The 13,294-nt window shown below is 36.8% G+C and overlaps 1 protein-coding gene across 3 annotated transcripts in view; it reads left to right on the plus strand.

The window, feature by feature from the left end:
• The window catches only part of LOC131438667 (diacylglycerol kinase 1), a 332,489-nt gene that overhangs the window by 256,084 nt on the left and 63,111 nt on the right, over nt 1-13,294 (plus strand). For all 3 annotated transcript variants that reach the window (XM_058608831.1, XM_058608833.1, XM_058608832.1), the window contains 3 exons: nt 9,452-9,653; nt 9,791-9,952; nt 10,041-10,223. In XM_058608831.1, the coding sequence (XP_058464814.1) occupies nt 9,452-9,653; nt 9,791-9,952; nt 10,041-10,223 (547 nt within the window). The remainder of the gene's footprint in view (nt 1-9,451; nt 9,654-9,790; nt 9,953-10,040; nt 10,224-13,294) is intronic.

Here is a 13,294-nt window from a genome sequence, read left to right on the forward strand (position 1 = left end):
TTTGACGAGTCGTGCTGTAGAATTCGTTGAAAGCAATCGGTCGCTCATAAATTTCATCTTCAATAGCCTTCATGTAGATTTTCTAAAAAAAAACTCAGTGACTGAAAATATCATTTCCGAGATTTTCATTCATGAAACAAGCATCCTCAAAACTGTGACCCTCGAAGTTTACAAGTGATTTTTTTAAACATGATGATGAATTTTCACCCACATAAATAGGGAGAAGAGTCTCTATGGTATTTCGATGCTGAATTCCCACTACGCTTCAGTTCGACACTCTGTTTAGATAAAACCTAATACAACGCTTTTCAGAATGTATCTGATTTGTGCCTGTCTCAAATACACAGCAGATGCAGCGATTGATTTGGCGTAGCGATAGTCTGCGCTCCTGTTATTTCTGCGTCTGATATTCAAGCTAAATTGGCTAATATTTTTTAAGTCAGCTGCATAACCTGTTCTGTGATTGATTTTTATTAATGTTTTTATTATCATTATAATTATTAGTATTCACAGCACTTGCTGTTTCTATTAAATACATGGAATATATCACCACTATTTATACACTTATGAACTGATCTTTTCTGTAGTGAGTTTTCTGATCGACGACTTTTTTGTCTGAAAATCACTTGAGAAAAATATCAGTCGCGAAATTTTCGAAATTTTGATTTTTTCCCAACACTGCACATATTACTTTCCAAAGTGAAAATTTACTCAATCGGTGGGAGAAAAAGAACAAACGTTAGCAACACCAGAAACTAAGTCGGAATATGGGCGCCCTAATTTCCTACCAAAATTACTATAGATGTCGCCTTTGTGCATAATAGCCTGTTCATAAAAGACACTCGGCCAACCAGCCTCGGTCTCCCCTAACTCAGCATAATTATAGAAATCAACTAAGGATTGATTCAAATCATCTATGAAAGGAAATTCATAAGTCAGTGAACCCCTGCCTGTTTCGACACAAGGATTTTTATTCTTAAGCTTAATTTTCCCGCTTCGTCACGAAAACCATCGTTAACTTTTACAGCTGTGTGCAGAATCAAATTCCTTCGAACTACGCGCGACATTCTCCTGAATTTGTAATTCCCCGTATGGTATCGAGTTCACTCATCAAGTAAATTTACGCTACGGATTGAGGTCGAGTCAAATATTATGTTTTATAAGCGGAAAATGAGTGTGCTAATATCAGCTTACCGGATCATTAAATGATTTAAGATACGCTCCATTCACACTTTTCTGAATATTTTTAAAGTTTTCTAACATGTCGATGACTGAGGAGAGTAAAAATTTAGGCTTCTTCAAGTGGGAATTTGGGTTTCCAGACCTGAATTGTTTCATTAGTTGAAGTGTGCAGAGACTATTTCCACGTGTTAGTTAGTAAATCAGACATTCATTTATCACATCGAGGTTTGAGTTAATTTGCTTTCCGCATTTTTTAACCACAAGCAAAAAGCCTTCTAGTTGATTTATTGTTACGAAGCTATAAAACAGCATGATTATATCATTAACCGCAACTAAGGCAGAATATTACCAGCTGAAATTTACAGTTGTACTGATTCCGTCCGATAAGGTTGTTCAAACACGCAAACAAGGCAGGAACTCTCACGTGAAGAGCCTTGCCATGACAGAATGCCATGAATTAATCTCCACATCGTCAAGTATTTCAAACGATCGAGGGACATAATCATGTCGCAATGAATGTGAAGCTAGCTAACATATTTTAATGAAGGTCAAATCGGCTTTGTGACCAGGATCACGGATGAAATAAACATTTGGATTGAAATAAAATGAAATAGCCTTTCCCGTCATGGGGTGGAGAATCAAAGCCATTTTTTTCTAGCTCATTAGGGATTCAGAATTTTTCATTCAACACAATACTGAAGATGCCATGAAAGCGGTTCTTATCTTTTATAGTCGGAAGGCGTTTTATTTGTCTTGCCCTTTGATATGGCTTTCTCATGAATATTGATAGGCAGAAACCCCCTCCAAAGAGCTGCCTGTTATCGACTTTCTGTGGGACAATCTCCAAGCGTAAGACGACGCGAGATAAAACTGCGCCGAATAGCAGATTGATTTTATTTTCGTTGCGATTTCACACGTGTACATAAAAATACTACCAAGTACCGTACGTCGACATCTGCTTACATTGTGAAGGAAGGGCATGGTGTTTTAAGCGAATCGAAAAATATTCGCTTCACAAAACAACTACCTACGAGCATACGTTTCGTGCTTCGTAACTTGTCTTTTGTGGATATTATTAAGTACCCCAAAAAAGAGCATAAACAAACTATCCCCAGGTACTACTGCATGTCGCGTTTGTGGAAAACATGGAGAACGCCAACATGAATAACATGCATTAAACCGGGAAACCAGGTAACAATTACAGACAGCACCGCATTGCACCATCCACAGAGAAAGTTGAGCCGGTGGGGATCCGAAAATAAAATGTTTCACATTAAATTACTGAAGTTTTATCGCAATTAGCATGCGGTGAAGCGCTACTCTGCTGGGGACTGAAATTGGTTGTTTGCACATCAGTCTGATACCGGTGAGGCCAGAGCTGTGTTTAATATGATCCATATAATCACTATATCAAATTTAAGTGCCTGTGGAAAGCATTTACACTATTTGGGACTTTTCGAGTTTAGTTTAATGACGTCTTGAAAACAGACGGAAACGTATGAGGTTTTATAATAACGTGAGCAATTATGAGATAAGCAAAGAACTCAGAACTGTCTCAATCGTTTGCACTGACAACATACAATCGAGAAGGATGCATTAATAATACGGATGCATACACTTGGTTTATCACCTCCACAGACATACTGGAAGAAGATATAGAGATAAAATCTGTTTCATTGAAGTTTTGCCTTTTCTGTTTTGATTCTATTTATGTTGACCCATTTTTCATTCGAACAATTAAAAACTTTGTGAAACGCTTTGCACTTCAACGAAATTTAATTTAGCTTAATTAGAATAATTTATTAGGAATTATTTTCCTGGGCACATAATTGGGGCAAAATTTAGTCCACATTCTATCATTTATATAGAATTCTTTCTAGTGGATTTGTAGTTGCATCTCGAAATGTACAACTATTGTGAACCAGTGAACCAAAATCACGTCAGATTAGATTTCTTACCAACTTTTTTCTTGTTTGATTTTTTTCTTTGTTTTACAAAAAGAAAGAAAAAGATCGTAAGAAAGGAAAAAAAATGATCGTAAGAATGATGTCAATGTCACATTTAATACGTAAACGTTGTTCAAATGTTAAAAAAAGATGGAAACACAAACATGAAAATCAATATAATCTTTTAATTTACCCTGTTGTATACTTTCTAGCTTTAGTCTATGATAATCCATGAGCAAAAACAAAGACGTCGTGTGCGCAGACCGCCATCTACGTCAAGAGAATGAAACTATATCCAGAATTCTTCAACTACTCCTTCGCGCTCAAGGAAATTACCATCAACAGTACTGTCACTGTTCCATCGACTAGCCCTGCCTCAATGCAATGTTTGCATCAAATGGATTCAAGCATTACATAAAACTTTCGAACCCTTGCAAATGGCAAGCAACCGAAGCGTATCTAGTTTATGTTTTTCAGTTTTGTATATACTACTATGGACAAAAAATAGTAAAACTTTGTTCATGATTTCCTATTTCTTGATTTATTCTTTCAAATCTATTTCGTCCCCCTTAAAGCAGTCCCCCCGGTTCCAATACACTTGCGCCAACGTTTTACCAATCCTTAAAACAGTTGTTAAAGTCAATTTTCTGAATAGCGTTTACTGAATAGCCAGAAGTCACACGGAGCTAAATTAGGCGACACCGGTGGTTGCGGAACGATATTGGTTGAATTTTTGGCGAAAAATCACGAAGAATCAATGCAGTGATTTTGGAACCAATCATGCTTTCACTTTTCTTAGGCCAAAATGATCTTTCAAAATGGTTTGTACTGATCCTTTCGATATTTCAACGATCCCAGTAAAGATCGTTAATCGTCGACTCTCGAGCATCAATTCCTTGATTTTATTGTAGTGTTCATCATCAGTTGATGTTGATGGCCATCCTGGACGTGGTTCGTCGTCAACGCGTTCTCGACCCTCTTTGAACAACTTGTACCAATCAAAAACACTTGCTCGCGACATACAATTATCATCGAAGGACTTTTGCAATATTTTTTAAGAATCTCGACTTTCGGAACCAGCCAATAACACTTCTGGGACGTAGTATGATATTGCATTTTACTATAGAGGATCCTTCATAAAACACTGATAATAAAAAAAATAGAAAGATTATTTATACCCAAACAGTTACTCTTACTCATAAGATGCATTCTGTTTTATACATCAAATTCTTCAAGGATAAAATGTAAAAGGCTAATCTATGAATATTGCAACGAATGTCAATTTTTTTTATAAATATAATAAAGGTATAGAATTCACTTAAATTTTTGGAAAAAATTCCGAGGCCCGGAAGGTCGAGTCTCCGTGTGTGTATGTGTGTTGTTCACATATGTAGACGTCGAGATCTCGCAGATGACTAGACCGATTTGGATCAAACTAGTCGCAAATGAAAGGTCCCCTCGTCAGCCTGTTTTTGAGATCGAATGTTTACTTTTCGAGTTATGTGAAGTTTTATGTCAATATTTTCAGCTTTTAGACAATATCTGTCACAATTGTTCTTGTAAATCGAATATTTTATAGGACTTAGATTTCACACAATAATAGCTGTCCAATAACCCCAATGTTAAAATCCAAGAGCAGGAGAAGTTTTGAGCACTGTATGATAAAGTGATGCTTGGGAACGAAAAAAAGTGAAAGACGATTTTAAATGCTATATCATGCAATTGTTTCCTTTTTCAAGACATTTTGCTTTGTTTCGATTTAAGCACGGTTTGTTTTTGGCAACAGCAACTTACGAATATAATGTATGTATTAGAAAGATGGCAGTATTTTAGAATTCGGAACAATTTCATATTTATATTGATTTAAACTGCTCACAGCACTAATTGCTAGAAGAACATAACTTCTTACATACACACATCTATCGAATCAGTTCTTCGAGATCAGTGAATGTGTCTGCGATACTTAATTTCACTCAGTTTCTCGAAGATGGGTTCACAGATTTCTACAAACTTAGATTTGTATTAAAAGTGCTATGATCCCATACAAGGTTCCTGAATTTCATTTGGATCCGATTTCTGGCTCCGGAACTACAGGATGATGTGTGTAACGAAATTAAAATAATGTCACTCATTGTTCTCGTAGATGACTGAGCCGATATCTTCCATCTAAGATTCGAATAAAGATCTTAAGACCTTATAACCTCTAGTTTTTCAATTAGATCCGACTGATTTGTTTCACCATTATTCGGATTTAAGTTTCGAAAATTTCATTTCTCAAAGATGACACTGATTTTCAAAAATTTCGAATCAAATGAAACGTTTTGCAATCCCTTGTCTTCGGCTACACCAATGTTTGAATTTCGGTTCCGAAAGTAACGGAAATAAAACAAACTCAATCGTTTTCTCAAAGAAGACCAAAACGAAAAAAAATTAATTAAAAGACTTATAATCTCTCGCAAAATTGGTGAATTTTATCCATTTCCGACTTCTGATTCTGAAACTACAGGGTGATACACTTTTAACATTCAATCCATCATAGAAGATGACTTCTTCCAGGAATGCAGAATGATGTCGCTTTTGTAAAATCTCTAAATCATCTCGGGGGTTGGAGGTTTTATTACCTGTGCATTTTGGCACCTGCAGATCGTTCAGAATCCTTTCGGGGATGCAAAACGATTTATTTCTTTATGTTTTGTGCTGTTTTTTCACTTCTCCCACTTCATAATTCCCCTTTATTCTCTTCTGCCCATCAGGAAATTGATGAGAAGCTTCGGCAAGACACAAATCTCCAAATCACTAGGGTAACGTGTCACTTGAGCCAATTAGTTCTGATTCTTGAAGATTCTCGAAAAAGAACTATTTCCCGTTCGCGAATGTTTACCAACGAGCCGTATAAAAACATATTCTTCTTATAAAATTGAAAATTTGGCACGTTCCAGGGCCCGAAATGAATCACAAAAAACATTACGATACATTCTTCCGTTGAAATATGCCAAAATAAAATAATTAACATCGAAATTCTATATTTTGCTATTTTTAATGCCGTTGCGAACCAAGGGTACGTGAAAAGAGAGCTTCTCTCAACAATAGCTTCAGTATTGAACCAATCCGCACTGTGAGCCGTTCTGCTGCGAGACGGATTGATAAAGTGAACTGCCAGAATCGTTTTCTAGCATGTCAGTGGAAACGGACGATTTGGGACAGCTATGATCATCATCCGCACCGTTAGATCCGCTTAGCTCATCGTTTGCAACGCGAATTTCGTTTTAAAGCAATTGCAATTACGATTGCGATTAATGTACAACAGTGCAAAAAAAACAACAAATCGGCCCTTGCAAGTGCCCTAAATCTACCTTTATGTGCTATTAGATACATTCTACAGATCAGAAATAAATTAATTAACAGCAATAGCTTGTTAAATGCTTTTTGAGAGCGTTAAAACCGGCCATTTAGATTAGAATGAAATGGAAGCCTCATTTCAAGAGAGCCTAAAATTGACTCATAAACCATTCGCTAATAATTTTGTCCATAATTTTTCATTTTGACCCTGTGTGCAAAAAATATAATAATAGTTATAGACTACAACACACAAATCAGCTTATTCATCCAAAGAATATTTTCTGAAAAGATTTTTATTATATTTATATATTTATATATTATATTTATATTTTTCGAAAAATTATTAAAGTGCTGGATTTTCTTACAATGTATTATTGTAAACAACCCTATACCACATACAATCATACTATTATATCTCCGGAACCAAAACTGATAGCCATTTGATTTTCTAGTATGATCCACAATTTAATAGCAACTTTCAAACGAGCCAAAATTTGTTGAAATCAGCTTAGTCATCTCTGAGAAAATTGAGCGATAAAAAACAGCGTTTTGACGGTTACGTCACTTATACCATTATATTTCCAGAACCAGAAGTGACGGCCATTTGATCTTCAAATCTGATCCACAATTCAATGGTAGATTTAAAACTAGCCAAGATTTGCTAAAATCGGCTCAGCCCTCTCTGGGAAAGTTAATAGCATGATTGGTAAGTCGATGCCTTTCACGCAGACCGCCTGGCTTCGGTTCCCAACCTCGCACCCCGCAAAGACCTTAAGGCTACAGTATCTTTGATCGAAACAAAAAACAACGCGTTTTGTCGTGTACGTTACTTTTACTATTATATTTCCGGAAACGGAAGTGACAACCATTTGATTTTCGAACTTAACCAGTAATTTAACAGTAGCTTTCAAACGAGCCTAAATTTGTTGAGGTAGGTTCAGCCATCTTGGAGAAAGTTAGACGGTAAAATAATCTGGTGGAAATCTGCATGTGTATGTACACACACATACACAAACACACATAGACATTTTCCTATCTCTTCGAACTGAATCGAGTGGTAAATAACGCCATGGGTCTCCTCGAAAGTTGTTTTTCACAGCTTTTCAAAAGACTACAATTCAAAGCAATTCAAAAGACTACAATTTTTTGGTTATTGTATATATTATAAATTATGTATTAGTTGAAGCAAATTTTTTAATTGAAACAGCCTGGGCAAGGTACAATATTTACAATAAAGCAATTTTTGTGATCTGGAAGTTCTCCATGAGATGTTCTCAGTTAATAGTAAAAATGGCTTTTATCGTATCAAAGAACGCTCTCTAGCAACTCTTCACACGATTCAATCACTACCATCAAAGAGAGATGGATATCATCGCAGCAACAAAAAACCGGCATGGCTCATTTAACATAGAATCGACACCAGTGCGAGAGCGAATTTCTTTCGATGAATCCAAGGTTAGCACGCTGCTGTGGGGATTCTCTCTGAAGTGACAAACGGTCTCTTATTCTCGTTTCGCGAACCGATTCTATAGGGCAGTTGATAATTGCGATAGAATCATTTTACTATTGCCGCTTATTCTAACTATGTGCATATAACCTTTGTATAAGTTGTGTCTATGAAAATATATGTGAATGCTCCACACAAGGGTTTTGAAATATTGCAACCTAGTATGAGAATCATCAAGTCGAATCATCGATTCGATTTTATGCGATAATTGTCAACTTGTGATTCTCTCTTGGTAAATTCCACACAGCACCGTTAATTACCAGACTGTAATTTTTTAAAGGTATGAAGTGGAGAGAAGAAATGTTGTTCTCTCACGGTTCATGCATTGAGAGATACGAGTTCTTGTAGCATCTTCTACCGGATTGAAAGTGTTGTATACAATATAGATAAATATCGAGCAGCTTCTATCAAATTATCGGAAATCACCAACGCTGGTTAAAATATATTATTAGAGGCTCACGATAGTTCGGTTTTGTATTTGATATTACCCAATCTTATTTTTGAATAATTTCGCGGCTAACTGAGTCAAATCAGTAAATAGAAATTATCATGCGAACCTCTAATCAATGGAACGATAATCTTGAACTAATCATGATCAATTGATCTGTCAATATTAACCAATCAAGTGTTGCGAATACAAACAAAATAGTTAGTATTTTGGTACTGCTGTAAACCAGACAGAGACAGATTCAAAAAGCCCCCCTGTACGATTGCTAACTATCCTCCTGAACTCAACCGCTTTTACACTAATTGATTTTTATTGTAACTTGATCTAGTTTTATCGTTAAAGGCCTATGGTTTATTCTAAGCCCAGCTTTAATGGTACATATATCAGACCGAAATAACCAGCATCATGGGCAGATTCATTCATCAGCAGTCTCAAAATATCCGCCAACTCCCGACAACCATCGAATAGATGATATCACTTTTCTGGCACATTGTAGCTAGCCATATTTTTTTTCTGTCATACACGTGCCGACCCTTCCTTCATCAAGTGGATGACGTTAACCTGATGCCTTCCAATCCATCATCAAAAATTCGTTGTGACGTCAGACGCGAAAAGGGCGATTACTCATCGGAAAAATCTGGCTAATAACTGGGATGCTCATATTCGTCGAACACTGACAGTGTGCACATTGTGCTTTTGGAAATGTTGCGATGAAAGCAGGCATTTAGGTTCTGGTTTGTGAATATCGCTGTGCGATTCACTACTGCATATTACTTCCATTCCATGACCGTGGTAATAGTTTTTTTTTCTTGCTCAACGATACAGCCATTTCATCCCTAGCTGTACTAAAAGCATCGTAAACATCAAACCATGTATCTATTTAGGATACATTCACATGTTTTTCTTTGTATTCTTAACCTCTGACTATGTCATGAAAATTCACGTGCAGTATTTTTAGCTCTTCAGCATGTCACATGTGATATAGGAAAATCGTGATTTCATTGTACAATTTTTTTTGCGTCATTTCAGGACATTGACTATGAAGGATTTCGCCGATTCCTGGATGCATTTCTTGACTGTGAAACACCCGAGGAGCTCTCAACGCACCTGTTCATATCATTCCTAAAGCCGGCCTTGTACCAGTCCCAGTACAGTCATGGCAAGGCTCTCAGCCAAATGGCTGCGATAAGCAGCAACGCAGCATGCGCCCCAGTGACGTCACACAATCGGGGTAAGTGATACTCAAACAAAGTAAAACGTTTTTCGTCGGTAATCAAATTTCGTGGAACGAAAAGCAAACATTGAAGAGCATTCAATCAAGATGTCGAGAACACTGATTGAGACTGGGATCCACTTTTCTCTTCACAGGGTCTATCCCCAACCTGAACAACGTTATCGACTTACCGACACCGCTACCTTCTCAGGAGTCACAGCGGAACAGTTTCGTGGAACGGATACACGGCATCACGGACAAGCTCCAGTCTTTCGGTCACCTGGGGCATGAATGCAGCGATCGGCAGGGCAAGTGCGGTAGGTACCACAGCTTTACACAAATCATCATCTCCTGTCACATTGTTCCGGGAAGATAATTCATAATTCAATCGAAAACACCTTCCAGGTACGGTACACCCGATGCTGACAGTGACACCGAGTTCGATGGGTGGCAGCACATCGATCCTGCAAGCTCCGTTCCGGCGGTCGGCCGACTCGAGTCCGTCACACAGTCACAGTCACAGTCACTCGCAGATTTCACGTAACTCGTCCCGCAAAAGCAACAATTCTGTCAACTGCCGGATCGAAGGTAGGCGGTCCCTTCAATATTCCAATACTGCCGGGTATCTACTTTCCATTTTGGAAATACAATCTGTAAGAGTAGCGGGGAGTGAAAAGAGCAAAATGTATTTGAAGAGTTTTGGCACATTGCGTGGCCAGTTTTTTTTCGGTTTGCTAGTGCTCGGAGTTTAAGCCTTGTCAATTGTTGAACCATCACTTAAGAGGGTTTTTTTCCTTGTGGGATCGAAATCGTGTCATCTTTTGTACATTTTTTTACGGTTGTATGAAAAGTACACAGTTGAAATCTTGCACAGATAATAGACAATATTTATTTATAAAACATATTGAGCAATCGCTATGAAATTTTGAACATATGTTTATTGAAAAGGAATAGAGTGAAAATATAAGAAAACCTGTATTTTTTCACCTTTTTCATATAACTCATGTTTTCATTAATATTACTAAGGGATTCTTCGAAAAAACTTTTCTTTAAAAATAGAATAGTAACAAAAAAGTTTGTTAGGCTATACATTAATATAACCTTTTCAATTTGAACACTTTTAACCCAAATTGATAGGAATTCTTCGTTTTTTGCATTTTCGCTTTAACTGACACCCTGTTGCTCCGGAACCGGAAGAGAGATCCGAACGAATGTCCGAAGCAGTCTATTTTTATATACGTTGACCCTTTTATTTGAGTCTAAGTTTGTGAAAATCAACAGTTTTTGAGTTTTCGAGTACTTCTGGAACCGGAAGCTGGGAACCGGCATAGATGAAATCGGTTCGTTTGGTCAACAACTAGCATAACAACTAGCATAACCAAATTTAGAAGAATTTTTACGTTTTCTGTTGCATTATCGCTCTATATGACAGTTTGCGATTTAATGCACACTACCCTGTATTTCCGGAACACGAAGCCGGATCTGAATAAAGTTCTAAATCAACTAATAGAATAATATAATACTTTTCATTTGAATCTGACCCAGGTAACCAGTCAGCACTAATAATGGCATTAAAATAGCCTTTTATGAGCACCTAAAATGCTTCTAGCACAATATCTGCAATCTGAAAGCTCATCTGTTGTGAATCAATCAGAATTCAGCTTCTAGAATAAACACCAGCCAAAAATAAGCATGATCTATGAATAGCCGTATATTTTACCAAAGACGGCCTTAATTCAGTCCCAAGTGCAATTGAAATGCCAATTAGCGATTATTTACTGTCATAATACGGTATTAGTATGTGCTTATTGGTTACCGGGGGAGTTTGAGAGATCGGGTTAGCCGCTTCTGAGATATTAGAGTGATTACCGGTTTGGAGCACGCAAACACTTTTCTGATACTTCCGGAACCAGAAACGATGATCAGGTATACTTAAAGTCAAAGTATTTGATCATAAACTAACCATACCTGCCTAATCGAAGAATTACACGACTATTTGAGTGTCTATACTTTATGTTTCGTTTTCGACTCGTCAGTACATAACAGTTTATGTTGAACTGTTATGTAACCTAGCAGTTCAACATAAACCGCTAGGCAGATATAAATTTGGGACCATAAGGCCTTTAATTTCAATCTAAGTTGAAGAAAATTTGTTGAGCGATCTCTGAGAAAATTGAATGATACTTCCGGAACCAGAATGCAGCATACTCTGTAATTGTTTTTACTATCATTACAACCATTGTTAATCATAGCACTTGCTGCTTTTTCGGTTATGTATTGCTGAGTAAATCTCGTATACGTCACCATTATTGATCCATTTGTCAACAACCCTACGCGCACTGAACATTTTCAGAAAGGTTCATTTTTTGTTCGTCGATGAATTTATTCATCACATATCCTGAGTATGGGTTGAGATTTAACGACTATGAATTGAATTTGATTTCCCAAAAATCTTCTGTTCCATATCATATCAGATATATTCAATGTGGGAACTTTTTTCTTAAATTTCACCGAGAAGAACTTTCGCTTGTGAACTTTTCACAACTAATTTTTGCCATATGGAATCAGTTTCAGTGAGAATCGGTATGCAAAAAAATCAGTGCTGAACTTTTGTTCAGTTAGTTTTCTGATCGATGATTTTTTGTTCAAAAATCACTTCTGAAAATTTTCAGCCGCGATTTTCGAAATTTTGATTTTATCCCAACACTGGATATGAGTAACGCTGTACATAGAAACTAGAGATGGTCGGGTTTCTGGTACATACACCCGAGGTTTAGGTTCATAATCGGGTTCGGGTCGGGTACTAGTGTCGACATTTTTATTTGTGAACGAGTACGGGTCGGGTGCGGGTTACAAAATTTACATTTGAAGATCGTTGGACTTTGGGTATTCGAACCCGAAAACGAAAACGTCGGACTCAGGTCAGGTTCGGATTGAGAAAAATTCAATCTGTTGGGTTCGGTTGGGGTACGGGTAAAGATTTGATATTTTCAATCCGGTACAGATGGGGTTCGGGTTTAAAATTTTGCATATCCGACCATCTCTAATAGGAGCATTTTGTTCAAAACTGGTCAGTCATTTCTTCGAGTTTGCAGAACTCGTTAGTTGATTGTCAAACAAACTTACTTTGGTTATATCGATCTTTGATTTACCATACTTACTGGAAGTACTAGAAGTAGTAGTTGAAGAACCTCGAAACGAAACACGCATCGATATGTCAAAGATTTTCTATTAGATATTGAGGGCTGAGGAAAGTACGTTAAAGACGTAGGTTTTTTACTGTTTTCCTGTTTAAATGAAATTTTCTTGAAAACGGTGATGAATATTAAAAACCCACCTGACGATGTTTTCGAAATTTAGTTGAGAATATTCTGGGAAATTTTCAGAATAATTCATTAAGGTTACCCTTCGATTTATCTTTTTTTCTGACTGAAGAACTGCTGAAAACTACAACGCTTGGAATGACATATTTCTACTTGTTCATCGAATATCTCGACTTTGAAGGCTTATATCTTAAATATACCGTTACAAGGTCTAGATAATTTAGTTTAGATACTATTAGTACAAAAACATATATGTTGTCGCAATTAAAATAAAGTCTTGAAAAAGAAGAGGAGAGGAGAGAAATAATATCTACTCAACAAGGTTCCTAAACACAT

This window comes from Malaya genurostris, chromosome 3 (genome assembly GCF_030247185.1).
Source record: "Malaya genurostris strain Urasoe2022 chromosome 3, Malgen_1.1, whole genome shotgun sequence".
Lineage (NCBI taxonomy): Eukaryota > Metazoa > Arthropoda > Insecta > Diptera > Culicidae > Malaya > Malaya genurostris.